At 34.1% G+C, this 17,333-nt stretch overlaps 2 protein-coding genes across 2 annotated transcripts; one reads left to right on the forward strand and one right to left on the reverse strand.

Moving 5' to 3' along the window:
* Positions 1–1,650: 1,650 nt before the first annotated feature.
* On the forward strand, positions 1,651–2,908 carry LOC140182459 (uncharacterized). The gene is made up of 2 exons (XM_072228767.1): positions 1,651–2,379; positions 2,462–2,908. Exons 1-2 carry the CDS (start codon positions 1,756–1,758, stop codon positions 2,489–2,491), a joined length of 654 nt encoding a protein of 217 aa, XP_072084868.1. The 5' UTR covers positions 1,651–1,755; the 3' UTR covers positions 2,492–2,908.
* A 7,524-nt stretch (positions 2,909–10,432) lies between these two features.
* LOC112777237 (carboxyl-terminal-processing peptidase 2, chloroplastic) lies at positions 10,433–15,615 on the reverse strand. Its single transcript, XM_025821569.2, has 13 exons — positions 15,431–15,615; positions 14,691–15,033; positions 14,415–14,564; positions 13,427–13,509; positions 13,109–13,317; positions 12,642–12,710; positions 12,257–12,375; positions 11,924–11,999; positions 11,801–11,842; positions 11,407–11,515; positions 11,223–11,320; positions 10,742–10,835; positions 10,433–10,664 (listed from the first exon to the last, which is right to left on the reverse strand). The coding sequence occupies exons 1-13, from the start codon at positions 15,503–15,505 to the stop codon at positions 10,539–10,541; spliced, it is 1,593 nt and encodes a 530-aa protein (XP_025677354.1). The 5' UTR covers positions 15,506–15,615; the 3' UTR covers positions 10,433–10,538.
* Between the last annotated feature and the right edge of the window lie 1,718 nt (positions 15,616–17,333).

A 17,333-nucleotide genomic window follows, 5' to 3' on the forward strand; every position in this document is an offset into this window, starting at 1 on the left:
GATTCAATTTATTAAGAATGATGCTGTTAGATGTAGGGCTATGTGCAAGGTTGAGGAATGCAAATGGGTAGTTTATGCCTCAAGGGATCATGAGGAAACATGTTGGCAGATTAAAACATTCAAAGACGACCACACATGTCCTAGAGAAGCCACCAACAAAGCTGCGAATAGGAATTGGTTGACTAACAAGTTAGTGAAGAAAGTTAGGAAGTATCCTAACTTTAGACAATATGAGACAGCTGTGTACTTCAAGTCTAAGTGTGACCTGGTGTTGAATAGAAATTCAATTTCTAGAGCATTGGCAAATGCTAGAGCTGTAGTATACATAGATGAGAAGGCCCAATATGCAATAGTGAGTGACTATGATAAAACACTTCTAAAGTGTAATCCGGGATCAACAGTAAGAATTGGCACCATTCCACAACCAGATGGTACAGTGGTATTTCAGAAGATGTATTTTTGTCTTAGTGGTTGCAAGAATGGATTTAAGGCAGGTTGTAGGCGATTGATTGGATTAGACGGGGCATTCCTCAAAACACAGATTGGAGGCAAGATTTTATCCGCAGTGGGCCAAGACGCAAATCATCACATATATGGAGAATACGGAGAATCGGAAGTGGTTTCTGGAGTGGCTCCACGAGGACCTCGGAGACTATAAAGAAAACAAATGGTGCTTTATGAGTGACATGCAAAAGATATACTCATTCATTATCTTTATTTCCTTCCATGGTAAATAGTGTAAATGAACTTGTTGATTTCTTGTATGATTTCTTGTTGGTAAATAATCTAAATGGATTCTGGATTATAAATAGTGTAAATGAACTTGTTGATTTCTTGTATGGTTTTATACTTGTTGATTGGTCTGAATAGGACTTGCCTTCTGGTTGGAATTTTTTGTATGGGATTGTCATTATTAGGAGTGTAATATAGGGACCAAAATAGAGAACAATTTGAAGGTAGGGGACTATTATGTATTTATTAAACAAATGTTAGGGACTATTATGGGTTCATTAATTGTATCTGAGGGACTATTATGTATCACGACAAAAGTGAAATAAGTTGTTGTCTTCGCATGCAAGGCTTTATCTCTGCTGTCCAGGAGGTCATGCCGCATGTCCACCATAGGTTCTGCTTGTGGCACCTATGGAAAAACTTTAACAAGTAGTGGAAAGATCTAGAGTTAAGGGGCTTACTCTGGGAATGCGCAAGGTCAACCACATATCAAGACTTCTCATATAATATGAACAAGATTAAGAAAATTAATGAAGATGCATGGAATTACCTGAACAAGTGGCCTAGAGAGTCATGGACGAAGTTAGCATTCAGTCATAGCCCAAAGCTTGACAACATATGCAATAATGCATGCGAGGTCTTTAATGCAAGAATTAAAAAATCAAGGGCCAAGCCAATAATTGCTCTACTTGAGGAGGTCAGAATATTCGCGATGAGAACGATAGCTAAAAACAAGGTTAAGTTGGCCACCATGTAGGGAAGCTTCCACCAATTGTTCAAAGTAGACTGGACAAGATCAGAAAAGATTCTAAAAATTGGTTGTCAATCTGGACTAGAGATGATGAGTATGAGAAGTTTGAAGTGCATGGGTATCCAACAAACATGGTGGTGGATGGACTTGGGCAAGCGGTTGTGCACATGTCAGTTCTGGATGTTAACAAGTAATTAGCTAGGATTCACATCTGTTTTCTTCGGAATAATTAAATACTTTAATGATATCTTTGTTTGTTGTTTTCCTTAGGAATGCCTTGTGTGCATGCTTGTGCGGCTCTTGCAAGGGTGAACAGGAGAGCTGAAGATTTCTGTCATAAGTGGCTCACCATGGACACATATAGAGACACTTATACCGATTACATAAATCCCTTACCTGGACAACATCTTTGGGAGAAATCCGAGTCCAACAGACCACAAGCACCAAAGACCAAGAAAAAGACTGGACCACTCACAAAGAAAAGAAGAAAGGATGCAGACGAGGACAGTGGAGGAAGCAAAAAATCTAAGCCTACTAGAGTCTTAAAAAGACAACTGAAGCCATTTACTTGCAGATATTGCCTACAGAAGGGGCACACAAAGAGGGGTTGCCCAAAAAAGAGAGCACCTGATGTTGCCGCTGCTGTTGCTGGTGCAGCTGCAGCTGCCGCTGCTGCTAAGACTAAATCCAATCCACAAGGAAATGCAGCATCAGGATCAACTGTTGATTCGAATACTGTCACACCAGAAGCTATAGATGTTCATCCACCTTGTGCGAATCAAGATGCACCCACAAGTCAACCTCCTCCAGATCCTGCACCCCAGCCCGTTGATGTCCAAGAAGTTGAGATTGACATTTCTCAACCCAACTTCTCAGATGCACAAGAGTCTCAAGAGGTAAATCATTTAGTCTATCAGACCACATTTCAAATTATTGTGCACAATTAGCCTCATTTTGGATATTATTTTATTGGAATAGGCACTACCTCTGAGGCCATCCAAGTTGTAGACCAAAAGGAAGTCCTCACCACCATTAGGATTGGTCACCATGGATCCACTGCAAGGAACAAGCTCAGCCACATCTTTCAGACTGGCCAGCTTCTTGAAATTTGTCCCAACGTCCGACTTCAAGCCCCCAAGGAAGAAGAAATGAAGATGTAGTTGAATTAGGAATCTTTTTGTGAATCATACTCTTGTTTTTTTTTGCTTCAGTATATGACAGTAGACCAATTGTTATATTTGAAAACATTGTAAGGTTGATGGCACTCTCTATCCTTGTTATTGGTGTATTTTGAATTAAGAACTAGCTTTTAATTTGGTTGGGGAGGTGTCACTGATATGGCACGTGTTTTTCTTGTTAATACTCATGCTGGAAACTCATTGTTATGTTAGCATCTTATTATTATTATGACAAATTATTCTACCTTTAATTATGCTACTACAGGTTCTTTTTTTACAATATTTTTTCCATCATTTTGTTGGATGACAAAAACAGAGTTCTTGGTTTATGTTTATAGCAAGACTACCAACTTCAACAATTCACAATGACACTTTTTCTTTTGTCTACTTTACAATAACCCTAATCACATGAAAACATAATCATCCTCAAACCTTAAATACCAACATGAAAACAACAACAAACATTATAAACAGAGACAACAATAACATGTACAATTTATGGGTCCTAACTTCAGTTTCTAACTTTCCAATTCTCCAAGCCAAATTGACCCTCAGTTCATCAACATTCTCGGTAGCAGTCATCCTTCCACCGATGTCTTCTTCCCCAATGTCATCCCAGACAAACAAACCACACCACCTCTTTTCACTGACATTGTAGTTAGGATACCCAAAGAATGGCTTGTCAGGGTTAGCCTCTGTTGTGGACCACCGGAGAACAGGGCGGCAGCGACACCCATACCACTCTGGAATACTCGATGCTCTATTGATTCCTCTGGAGATCCTTTTGTTTGACCGCATGGAACTCTGGCTCCCACTTGCACCCATGATCCTAAACCTAGAAAGCTGCACAGCGAGGAAGAAGACGAAGAACCAGAAAAAATGGGTAGAAGAAGAAGAGGAAGAAATTATGGCAGAAATTTTGGTTATAAAAGGGGACAAGGACTAAATTGGAGCTAATCAAATTTATTGCCATGTCATCTAACCGTTGCTAGGTCCAGCGTGGCAAGAATTGCCCACGTCACTGACGGCGTCAGTACTCCGGTGACAGAAATTGGGAGAAGGACTAACACGGTGCATTTTTTCGAATATGGGGGACTAATTTAGTGCAATTGGAATCTAGAGGACTAAATCAGTGCAATTCACCAATCTCAGGGACCAAAGTGGGGGTTAACTCCTAAAAACTTAGCACACCGATTAATTAGTCATACATGTTATGGTAAGTATGATGGATGTCCATTAATATGGGCGGTTCATATTTTACAATATTGAAGGCTGAAGATATCAAGGGAGAATGAATTTATTGAAGGTTGAAGATATCAAGGAGAATGAATTTAATGATGGTTGAAAAGGAATAACTTTTGTATGTATAAATAGAGGAAGTGAATGTCTAAAACAACAAAGAGTAATAATAAAACATTCTTTCCTTCCTCTATACATTACAATAATTCTCTCTTTTCTCTATCTATCCGTAGGACTTATGTTTATAATATATTAGTAAATATATTAATCATCCCTATTATATTGAGATAGTAATTGTGGTGAATATTACTACTAGAGTTATCTAATTATACTTCTTTATTTTATATTTATTACCCCTTCCTTATTTATTTGTTTATTTTACAATACGTTATTAGCACGAGACTCTGATCAAATTTTAGGAAGACTCAAGTAACAAATTTTTATTATGTCGAAACTCTCTCATCTTGAATTTAATGCTCTTGATATATCTGGAAACAACTATTTATCATGGATACTAGATGCTGAAATCCATCTTGATTCAATGGATCTTGGAGATACCATTAAGGCTGAAAATAATACATCCCAGAAGGATAAAGCCAAAGTCATTATCTTCCTTCATTGTCATCTTGACGAAGGATTGAAAAATGATTATCTCACATTAAAAGATCTTGCAGATCTGTGAAAAAACCTTGAAGAAAGGTATAATCATCAAAAGACAGTGATATTTCCTCAAACCCGATAAGAATGGACTTGCGTCTACATGATTTTAAATTCATAAACGAATATAATTCAACAATGTTTCGAATCACCTTATGAATGAAATTATGTAGGAAAAGATAACTGATAATGATATGTTAGAAAAAACTTTCTTAACCTTCCATGCCTCGAATGTGCTCTTGCAGCAGCAGTATCGAGAAAAAGGATTTAAAAAATATTCTGAGTTAATTTTTTGCCTTCTTGTTGTTGAACGCAACAATGAGTTGCTTTTAAAAAATCATGAAGCGCGCCCAGCTGGTGCCGTCCCATTTTCTGAAACAAATGTGGCAAATCATTATCCCAGACGATGTAAATGGAAATGTTTTAGTAACAAAAAAAATTATGGAAGGAAGAAGAATTATGTTCACAAGAAAGGATCTCACCATAAATAGGATAAAGAAAGAAACACTGAGCAAAATAAATCAGAAGAGGATAAATGTTTCCGTTATGGTTGAAAGGGCCATTGGTCGCGTACTTGTCATACACTAAGTTACCTAGTCGATCTTTATCAAGCATCTTTGAAAAAGAATGACAAAGGAAAAGAAACAAATTTTGTTTCGAATGATGCTGAAAATTACACCACTCATTATAATGTATCTGATTTCTTTGAGGATCCTGAAAGAAATATTGGTCATTTGATCAATGTTGGAATAATTTAATATGTGAGATTGTTAAATATTTATGTAAATAAATAATGTAAGAAACTTATTGTTAAGTTTTATTTTCTATGCATATGTATTTCAAGTATAATGTATAATAAAATATTTATGAATTTTAAAATTATTAAATGTGCCAAGTTCTAAAATAATAATAATAAAATTTTTAGTATATACTATACTTCTTAAAAAAATATTTTCAATCAAGAAAATAATTTTATGCGCATATACTTCTACTCATTTTATTATTATTATTTGTCTTTGAAGAAAATGGCAATGATATATAATGAAGATGTTTGCCTTGCGGATAATGCAAGTTCGCACACCATTCTCAAAAGTAATATATATTTTACCCATCTTATGCCAAAAGAAGAATATGTTAATACTATTATTGTCTCAGGCAATGTGATAGAAGGCTCCGGAAGAGCTATAATTTTGTTTCCTGGAGGAACAAAATTTATAATAAATAATACACTATTGTCTACTAAGTCTCTAAAGAACTTATTGAGTTTCAAAGATATTCGCCGAAATGGATATCATATTGAAACAATGAATGAGGAAAATCATGAGTACTTATGTATCACAACTCATTATTTAAATAAAAAAGTTATATTAGAAAAGTTACCCTCACTTTCATCTGGGTTGTATTATATCAAAATTAGTGCAATTGAATCACATGCCATTGTAAACCAGAAGTTTACTATCCTAAATGAATTCATAACTTGACATGATTGATTGGGTCATTTGAGAACAACCATGATTAGAGGTGGCAACGGATAGGGTAGGGTAGGGTTTGAACTCAACCCTAACTTTACCCGCGGGTTGAGCTTTTAACCAAAACTCAATCCTACCCTATCCGCGGGTTGAGAAATACCCAACCTTAACCCTACCCGCACTCAACCCGCGGGTATCCGACCCTATCCGCGGGTTGACAAAAAGAAATATTATAATGACACAAGTATCTCATACACAACATAACCATCAAATAATACAAGTTATCCCATGAGCATTCAAATAACACAAGTATTCAAACAATACAAATTATCCCACAAATAACACAAGTATCTCATACACAACATAACCATCAAATATTAAGTTGCCACCCCTATGGGTAGGGCGGGTAGGGTTGAGGCTCAACCCGCACCCTACCCGCTCCGCGCCCAACCCTACCCACAGCGGATCGGGTTGGCAACCTTACCTGATCGGGTTGGATCGGGTTGGGTACTCGCGGATAGGGTCCATGCTGCTAGACCTAACCATGATGAGGAGAATTATTGAAAACTCCCATGGATATTCACTAAAGAATTAGAAGATTCTTATATCTAGTGAATTTTGTTGTGCTGCATGTTCTTAGTGAAAGTTAATTTTAAGGCCATCACCAGTAAAGATTGAATTTGAGTCCCCTAAATTCTCAGAAATGATTCAAGGCGATATATGTGGACCTATTCATCCACCATGTGGATCTTTTAGATATTTTATGGTCCTAATAGACGCATCTTCGAGATGGTCACATGTGTGCTTATTGTCTTCTCGCAACCTGACGTTTGCGAGATTACTTGCTCAAATTATTCAATTAAAATCACAGTTTCCAGAAAATCCAATCAAAATAATTCGTCTTGATAATGCTGGTGAATTAACTTCTCAAGCCTTTTGATACTTGTTGTATAGCTAATGGAATAAGTGATGAACATCCAGTAGCTCATGTTCACACACAAAATGGGTTAGCAGAATCACTTATTAAACGCCTCCAGTTAATTGCTAGACCCTTACTTATGAGAACAAATCTCCCAACCTCGGTTTGGGGCATGTTATTTTACATGCGGCAGCACTTATTCATTTGAGGCCAACAAGTTACCATCAATTCTCTCCTATGCAATTAGCTTTTGGCTAGCAGCCAAATATTTCCCATTTAAGGATATTTGGGTGTGCAATATACGTTCCCATTACACCACCTTCTCGCACCAAAATGGGACCCCAAAGAAAATTGGGGATATATGTTGGATATGATTCTCTCTTTATAGTAAGGTATCTTAAGATACAAACTGGGATGTATTTAAAGCCCGATTTGCAAATTGTCATTTTGATGAATCAAAATTTTCAATATTGGGGGAGGGGGAAATAACCTTCTTGGAAAGGAACTTAACTGGAATGCATCATCCTTGATGCAATTAGATCATCGATCAGGGTAATGTGAACTAGAAGTTCAAAAGATTATACATTTGCAAAGAATAACAAATAAATTGCTTGATGCATTTTATGATACAATATGGATAACAAAATCTTATATACTAGCGAAAAATGTCCCAATTCGAATTGATGTCCCAGTTGGACAAGTGGCCACTGAAACAAATTCACGCCAGAAGCGTGGTAGATCGGTTGGTTCTAAAGACAAAAATCCTCGAAAAAGAAAAGAAGTAAATGCTATTCCTATTGAAAAAGACATAGTAAAGACACCTGCAGTTGTCTAAAATTCTGATATAATTTTAACGCCAGAAGACGTTCACGTACCTGAAAATTGTGAAAATGATGAGATCTCGATAAATTATGTGTTTACAAGAGAAAAATGGGATCAAAATAAGACAATTATTAATGAAATATTTACATATAATGTGGCATTAAATATCATGCATGAAAGTAAGGATCTTGAGTCAAGATCAGTCGAAGAATGCCGACAAAGAAATGATTGGCCAAAATGGGAAGAAACTATGAAAGTTGAGCTAGACTCACTTGCAACGTGAAGTCTTTGGACATGTAATCCGTACACCAGAAGATGTAAAACCTGGTGGATACAAATGGGTATTTGTGAGAAAACGAAATGAGAAAAATAAATTTGTACGCTATAAAACTCGACTTGTGGCACAAGGTTTTTCACAAAGACCCGGTATAGATTATGAAGAAACATATTTCCCTATAATGGATACAATAACATTGCATTATTTGGTCATTTTATCCGTATATCATGAACTACATATGCATTTAATGGATGTGGTAACCGCCTACTTATACGGATCATTAGATCGTGATATCTATATGAAAGTCCCTGAAGAATTAAAGATATCTAAATCATCCAATGAATATTCACATGGGTTATACTCAATCAAATTACAAAGATCTTTATATGGTCTAAAGCAATTTAGACGAATGTAGTATAATCGTCTTACTGAGTATCTGGCCACAAATGGATTTAAGAATGATGATATCTGCCCATGTGTTTTCATAAAGAAATCTGCATCTGGATTCATTATAATTGCTATGTACGTTAATGATTTAAATATCATTAGAACTCTTGAAAAGATTCCAACAATTATAAAAGCTCTAAAAGAAGAGTTTGAGATGAAAGATCTTGGAAAGACTAATATTTGTCTTGGCCTGCAGATCGAACATACAAAAAAATGAGATTTTTATTCATCAAACAACATACACAGAAAAGATCTTGAAAATATTTTATATGAATAAATCACATCCATTAAGTACCCCAATGATTGTAAAGGCCTTTGGATGTGGAAAAGAATCAATTCCGTCCTAAGGAAGAAAATGAAGATATCCTTAGTTTTGAAATACCCTATCGTAGTGTCATTGGAGCGCTAATGTATCTTGCTAATAATACACGACCTGACATATCATTTGCGGTGAATTTACTAACAAGGTATAATTCCTCTCAAATCAGAAGACATTGGAATGGAATCAAACAAATTTTTCAATATCGTCATGGAACGGTTGATACGGGATTGTTTTATCCCTATTGATCAAAGTCACAACTAGTTGGCTATGCAGATGTATGATACTTGTCTGATCCACATAAAGGGAGATCTCAAACAGGATACCTGTTCACATATGGTGATACAGCTATATCATGGAGGTCCACGAAACAGACAATAGCAACAACCTCCTCTAATCATGCTAAAATACTAGCGATACATGAAGCAAGTCGCAAGTGTTTTTGACTCAGGAGTTTGATCCAATATATTCTGTCATCATGTGGACTGATTGATCATAAGATAGCTCCAACTATCATGTTTGAAGATAACACAGTATGCATTGCTGAACTTAAGGGTAGATACATCAAAGGTGACAGAACAAAGCATATTTCTCCCAAATTCTTCTTAACTCGTGATCTTCAAAATCAAGAGACAATTGATGTCCAACAAATCCGCTCAAGTGATAATCTGACAGATTTATTTACAAAGTCACTCCCAAAATCTTCTTTTGAAAGATTGGTACATCAGATTAGGATACGCCGATTTCGAGATATTAAATAATGTTAACAAGAAGCAGATATTGTACTCTTTTTTCCTTGGTCAGGTTTTTTCCCATTGGATTTTTCTTAACAAGGTTTTTAACGAGATAGTTCCCATCACAAAGGATAATGTATTCTTTTTTCTTCACTAAAGTTTTTTTTTTTCATTGGGTTTTTCTTTAGTAAGATTTTAATGAGGCATATTCCTAAATGGTCATTTAAGGAGAAGTGTTGTGATAAAGATGCATGAGATAGATGCCTATTAATGTTTGGGCGGCTAACTTTTCCAAGTGAAAAGTTCAGACTATCAAAGGAAGACTGAAGTTAATTACATTTGAAACGGAAGACTGAAGTTAATTACATTTGAAACTTTAACTTTTGTATGCCTATAAATAAAGAGTCTGATATGAAGAATAACACACAACAATCAATAAAATTCTTTCTTTTATACTCTTCTCTCTCTCTTTTACATACGATACTACTTATATTAGTAATATATATATAAATCATTTCTATTATATCAAGATAATTATATTGGTAAACATTAATACTAAATATATTTATATTTTTTTATTTTATATTTATTATATCTTCCTTATTTATTCATTTTACAACAATACATAATTTTTTTGGTGACTACAACAATACATAATTAATACATGATCATTAATTCTGGAATAAAACTTATCTTTAATAGAGAAATGCTAGGGGAGCATCAAAATTTATTATTTTTGGCCATTACTTAGTCATTAACTCAATTCTTAGTCTAGTTTTTTTTGTTTAGTAATCTAACTATATTTTATCCCATACTTTTAAACATTGATTGCTAACTGATGGTTAAAAACAATAAATTCTGATGGTCCTCTAGCATTTCTCAAATATATTTGAGGCAAGAATGTCCCTTCTCTTGATTAACGAGACCTAACAACATAATGTTATGGTAAAGAATTAATACACGAAATTAAGAAGAAAATAAAATAAAATGAGCCTCATCTTGAAAATAGTTGAACCCTGTTGACATGGCAAGAAGATGCAGGATCCTGAAGGCAGTTGCAAAATGCATCTTCATCCTTAGGAAATGATGTTGGTAGAGGATGGTCAGGGATGACACCAACCTACAATTCAAACGCAGGGCGTCGCTGTTAGTAAGTGACACAAGCCAGTCGTGGGTGGCAGAGGGCTAAGAACATACCTTGTCGATGTCTATGTGTGCAGGTGTCTCATATCGAGCAACTGTAACAACTAGTCCGGAGCCATCTGATAGCTCAAAAACTGATTGGATCTTCCTGCATAAATGTGTATAGCTCATGTTACGGATGTAACATTGTTTTAAGGAAAAAATTGGACCTAGCTAGTGTGCATTTTACATTCTAAACAATCAAAATATGCAATTTGACACCCCGAAGTATCAGATGGTGCATTTATGACCACCTGTACCAAAATTACCCTTTTATTAAGGAGTAATGTTGTCAAGAAAACACATGTAAAAGATAATTTTGAAAAAAAAAACAAGGGTTAACATAAGGCCTTTTTTGCATCATTTGACACCTTCAGGATGCCATTTGCATTCTGAATGTTTAAAGTGTAAAGTGTGCGCGAGCCAAAGTTTAGAGGAAGCAAGAGTTTCCCTTTTCTTTAATTTGTTTGAATTGAACCAAACCATAAGTAAGTACCCTTTTCCAAATGTTGGTTCTCCAAACAATATCGCCCTTTTGTTATCTTTCAATGCACCGGCTAAGATTTCGCTTGCACTTGCAGTTCCCTTATTCACCTGGTACGATCTCAAGATCGGTGATCACTCATTCTTACCGTACAAGCAAGTGACAAATTTAGAATTCTGAATAAAAAGGAACATACCAGTACAGCTAGGGGTTCTGAAATAGCTAGTGCGTTGCTTCCATCTGTATCGAGTATGTCTCGGATACCCCGACTATCGCAAATATACACAATCACACCTTTATCCAACCTGGTTGGTAATAACATCTATTAGAAGTTGAAGCTGAGAATAAGAAAGAAAAAGAAATAAAAAAATATAATAAAAAGATAAGCTGTATTCTGTTGTAGAATATTGAAGGAATTCCACACAATACAATCTAACGTAGTATTATGAAGTTATAGACATGAAAGGTGAACATACATGAAACATTTTATTCTGAAAGATGGAAAAACCATGGAACTGAATTTCGAAACATCGCTAGCCAACCATTATATATATGCAATGCGTAAAACCGTGACTAGTTGATAAACTTACCAAATTTTGGCAGTCTCAATTCCTTCGGGGAAAAGACCACCACTGCAAATATATAAATAAATGAAACCCTTCAGAAAGCTGGTTGTTACAATTGCAAATGAGAAATATTTATTGCTAAATCACCTATTATCTCTAAGGTCCAAAACAAATGCATTAACATTTTCACTCCTTAATGTATTGATTGCTTCCTTGATAGCACCTGCAAGGGTGACAGATTTGCCACAAAGAAAGAAAAGGACGAGGAAATGCAGAAACTTTTGTCATAATAATAGAAAGTGAAAATCAATGAAATGATAAAAATATAATGTGGTGAGAGATCGATTTGTTGATCAGGAGGACTCTAGCATCTAAATGGAATCACAAAATATGATGGAGAAAAGAAATTGCATGTAAAGAGACAACAAAAGATGATTATGGAATCAAGAAAAGTTGTGCGTCCCATCATTTTCTACTTACTTGAAGCATTTTGGTTGAAAGATGTTAGTTTGATATAGCCAACTTTTGGCGAATCATTTCCTGAAGCAGGTGTCTTGCATAGTCTCGACGTAACTGGATTCAATGATACTTTCTCTCTCCTGAAATGAGCAACTCTTGTGTTTTAGATGTTTAATTATAAATAAGATAAAATTTGATTATCAAAAAGCATAGGTACATAACCCTATCAAGTAATGATAATGCTAGTCATTATGAAAATAGAAAAATAATCATGTGGATGTGGCTAAACTAGTGGTGCATTATCAAGGTGCAAGTCTCCGAACCATCCTTGAAAAAAAAACATACTCTGAAGGTCTGCAAGGCCAAAACTTCAAATCTAGTTCTGTTTGGAAGAAAACAAACTTACGTCAAGGATAGGTGCTTTACATCTGGACCACTTCGAATGGTCAAAGCTACAGAGCTTCCTTCAGGTCCCCTGTGATTTCCTTGAAAAAGTCAGGCAATCAAACAGATAAATTGAAGGCGATAAATGAGAGAAGTAACTAGAACCTTATAAATAGGTCTCAAACTAGAATAACAGCAGTCACAAAAAAAAAAAAAAAACTAGAATAACAGTAACTTGTAAGATTGGAAACAAGAATCCAAGCAGAAAATGTAACAATTTAAAATGATAACATAAATGTCCCAATATTTATATCAACATATTACTATATTTTTAAATTGTTGGGAAATTTTGAGAGGTAACCCATTCCTATCCATTTTCTTCAACAATGACAAGTTGTATAAAATGTTCCTATTATAAATTTCTAGTTTCCCCATTAGGAATATTGCGATTTGAAAGCTCAAGCAGCATGAAAGGGGGAAAAAACCCACTGTAGGCGTTCAGCTGCATCATATAATCCCAAGTTTTCTGTGCTTGTATCATCAATTCCCAGAATTATATCTCCCGACGAAACACCAGCTCTATATGCAGGACCGCCAGGAGAAGCTGAAATGACAACAAGTCCACCAGATGGCATTGCAGCTTTCGTAGGGTAGCCTATGGAAATGCCTACTCCAGTGAGAGCGCCTTGAGTTCCAGACTGCCTTCAGACAAATATTAGTTATTCGGATTTATGCGTAAAAATGTGTATGGTTTCGGTAAATTGAATATAGGTAAAATTTGATTATCAAAAAGCATAGGTACATAACCCTCAGACTTCTGAGCTTTTCTGGCTCCAGAAACCTTGTGAAGGGATCATCCAATGTGGCTAGCATCTTTCTTATTGCCGTATCTGAGTGCAAACACAACATTAGCAATTTAAACTAAACTAGGATGATAGGTAACTAATAGCTGAGATTACGCAAGACCACTAAACTTCAGATGTGCCAAAATTGTATATATAGTTATCATGAAACAGTGTGGAAGACTCCTTTTTTTTTGTTGGGTAGATAGATATTAATATTGGGATAGTCAGTGATTATCTGCTCCAGTTTGATACTGTGTTTAAAAATATAAAATATAAGTTTCTTAACAGTGAAAGCAATCTTCAGCACCTCATGGTTACTCTCTTAGTTTCATTGACATGCATGACATAGATCGAATATATGTTGTTTATCATTGTTCATATAAGCAAGAAAAATTATAGAGAGCTGTGTATACTTTGGTGTTACAATTTGCATGCATCATCAAGGAATACAGTTTAGCAAATGCAGAAAGGATTGGATCAAACTATGTAATGTCCATGCTTAAAAACTATGCCCTGAGGCATATATGGTATATTACCCCATCCTCTCATAAAGGAAAATCTAAAAGTCACAAGACAGGGAAAAGGTAAGAAAAAGCAACCTACATCTCACAGGATGAAATGTAACATTTGCTACCAGTTTTCTTCTCAAAAAAGATATAAGACTACCTAGGAACAACTGCATTTGACTTATAAGCAATTCAGCACTAAACATGCACCACTAGATCTCAATTTAATCCTGAAGAAAAATCATAGCAAACAGCTTTATAGCTAACTGATCAGAATCTTCAAGTACAACCATAGTTCTAATTCAACTATCAAGCATAATCTACATCGAGTATGGATACTACCCTAGGTTGAAAGCAGATGGATTTGGGGAATATATTTTTTAGTATGCTGTCCTTAAGCAACAAATTGAAGGGGAAAAAAAGACAAGACAGTGAAATGTATACATGTCTCTTCTCGATTGTTCATTGGTTCCTTGCGCAGAGCATCTTCTCTATACCTAAACCAACTTTGTCCATTAAAGCTTTTATCAATATATGCCCGGTCAATTACTCTCCATGCCTCCAAAAAGAGAAGATTCTCTTCAGTCAGGGCCCCTTGGGAGAACAAAATAAAAAGATTAATTAATGAAAAAAAAATCAGATTATGAAAATTCTAAATGTTTAATTATCCTATTATCTATTGAAAATCAATCATGGGGTGAAATAAAGGTCCAAACTCACATGATGGATTGCTGGAAGCCAAAGAAATTGACATAACCAACATCACTCCGGTAACCAACCGCACAAATAAAACCGAAGCATGGTGTTTTAAGCCAAATGAAAAATCTTTCAGCTTCATAACACTCTTCCGTTTCCTCCTTCTGGCAAGGAAACTCCAACTTGATCGGAACAAGCAGGACCGTGGAAAAAGCTTGTTACTACTAATCCATGGTGCCACCCCAACAAGTGAGTATTCATTTCCACAATCCCTATTAGTAAAACCAACACCTTTCTTATTCTTCCCTTGTGTCAATGAAAACCTAGATTCTATTACTCTTAAAGAAAGACACTTTAACTGTGGCACCTGCAAATAGCACAATTCAGTTAATAACTACTCAAGTAAAAAAAATTCATCCGTGACCAATTTATTGAGAATCTAACTCTAAATAGGTTCAAATGAAATTTGTAAACACAATACATGGTTGCATTCAAAATTCGTTTCTTTTTCTTTTTTAAAATTTTAATTCAGCTACAAAAATAGTTCAGCTGTAGCACCCGCAAATAGTACAATTCAGTGAACATTTTCATTCATGTGCACATCATTGACCATTTAACTCTAAATTTGAGGGTAGCAATCAAAATTTGAATCTTCTTTTCTCAGGAATTCTCGGGAATCAAAGAGAATGCGGGGATGAAACATGCATGCATTTACGGTTATGATGAAAGTGAAGAGATTACTATGAAGAACGAAGAGAAAGAACCTGAGGAATGGAAAAGTTGTGAGAAGAAGAAGGGAGAGAAAAGGAAGCATTCACAGAGCTCGCAACGATCTCCATGGAAGAAGGCTGCCCCACCTAATGCCTCAGCCGCTCACTTTTTCGCTTTTTGCATTATCGTTGGTTTATTCATAGAGAAAGATAAAAATATAAATAAATATTTCTAGACTGAAAGTGAAAGAGACACCAAACTAGAGTAGTAATGGATAATTCTCAATTTGGTTCTAAACTTGTAATTAAGTCTTAATTTAGTTTTTTAAATTTTAATTATTTTTGTTTAATTTTTAAATTTTATGAATATGATTTATATTAGTCGCGTTAGTTTTTTAAATAATTTTCAAGGTATAGACGCTAGTGAAAAAGAGTTTTTTATTTTAATAAATAAATTAATTATAATAATTATGAAAATAAATAATTTAAAATATATTTACCAAAATAAATATTTCTCTTATCTTATTTACAGTGTAAACGAGATAAGAGGGGTAGGTGTCACATGTGTATATTTCTGAGTGTAAACGAGATTATAGTGTAAACGACATAAATATCTCATTTACACTGTAAAGGAGATACATGTATTTTTAAAAAAAAAAATTAAAATAATAAAAAATATTAATAATATCATTAATCCAAATTTTTAGTATGCAAATAGTACATAAAAAAGTTAGAAAAAAGATTAAAATGAATATATTTGATCAATTAGTACTAAAAAAGTACATAAAATATTTTAAATTAAATTATGATCCAATTGGATTGATTTAAATTGAAAAAATAAAAAAAAACCGTGGAAAGAGAATTGAAACAGTTATCTCCCACATGAACAGTAAGAGATAACGCGAGAGATAATTTTAGCACGTAAGTACATTTTTTAACTATCCACTTTTTTCATGTACTCTCTGTATTAATTTTTAAATTCAAATTATATATTTTAAATTTCGTTTGTTGTACAAGAGTAAATAAAAATTTGAAATATAATTTAAATATACTTTCGTTTATTATATGAAAGTATATAAAAATTTGAAATATATTTAAATTTTGTTTGTTGTATGGGAGTATATTTAAATTATATTTCAAACTTTTATGTACTCATATGCAACAAACAAAATTTGAAATATATATAATTTGAATTTTAAAATTAATACTCGAGAGAGTACATGAAAAATTTAAAAATTTTGTCGGTTAGAAGCAATAGTATTAATAGTGGACAGTTAAAAAAAATAACCGTGTTAATAGTGGAACGGTGCACTTACGTGCTTTCACATAAACGTGTTAACGTATTTAGTTTAAATGGACAATTAATCTTTCCTATTATTTAAAATAGACGGTTTATCTTTTCCGTTATTTAAAATCTCTTTTCTATTATCTGAAACATTCTATTTTTAAAAGTTTGTTCCAAACTATATTATTAATATTTTTTATTATTTTTAAAAATTATATTTAATTATTTATAAATACATATATCTCGTTTACACTGTAAACGAGATATACAAAGATTGAAAAAACACATGTCTTGTTTACACTGTAAATGAGATACGTGCAAAATTATCTCGTTTATAGTGTAAACGAGACAAGAGAGGGGTATTTATTTTGGTAAATATTTTTTAAATTATTTATTTCGGTAATTTTTATATTTATTTAATTTACAAAAATAAAAAATCCTAGTGAGAAACTAAGAATATTAATGTAGACAATCAAATATTAATATTATGTTGGATTATGTAAAATGACATCTTTTTTATTTTGACATTTAAATAATCCAAAAACAATTGTAAGTAATGTTTATTAAAAATTTTCCTTCCAAAATAAGTGATACATTATCGTTTTGAATTATTTGAATGCCAAAATTAAAACTGCATTATTTTACGGGTTTCGGTATGGTATCTGATTGTCT

Source organism: Arachis hypogaea, chromosome 19 (genome assembly GCF_003086295.3).
Source record: "Arachis hypogaea cultivar Tifrunner chromosome 19, arahy.Tifrunner.gnm2.J5K5, whole genome shotgun sequence".
NCBI lineage: Eukaryota > Viridiplantae > Streptophyta > Magnoliopsida > Fabales > Fabaceae > Arachis > Arachis hypogaea.

What these genes read in the sequence shown, in the direction of transcription:
- LOC140182459 (XM_072228767.1), top strand. Translation starts at nt 1,756, where the DNA reads ATGCCTTGTGTGCATGCTTGTGCGGCTCTTGCAAGGGTGAACAGGAGA. An exon ending in ATGCACAAGAGTCTCAAGAG is followed by an intron (nt 2,380 to 2,461) that starts GTAAATCATTTA and finishes TTATTGGAATAG; the next exon opens with GCACTACCTCTGAGGCCATC.
- LOC112777237 (XM_025821569.2), bottom strand. Translation starts at nt 15,505, where the DNA reads ATGGAGATCGTTGCGAGCTCTGTGAATGCTTCCTTTTCTCTCCCTTCT. An exon ending in GATGCAGCTGAACGCCTACA is followed by an intron (nt 12,711 to 13,108) that starts GTGGGTTTTTTC and finishes AGGAAATCACAG; the next exon opens with GGGACCTGAAGGAAGCTCTG. An exon ending in GAACCAACATTTGGAAAAGG is followed by an intron (nt 10,836 to 11,222) that starts GTACTTACTTAT and finishes ACATTTATGCAG; the next exon opens with GAAGATCCAATCAGTTTTTG.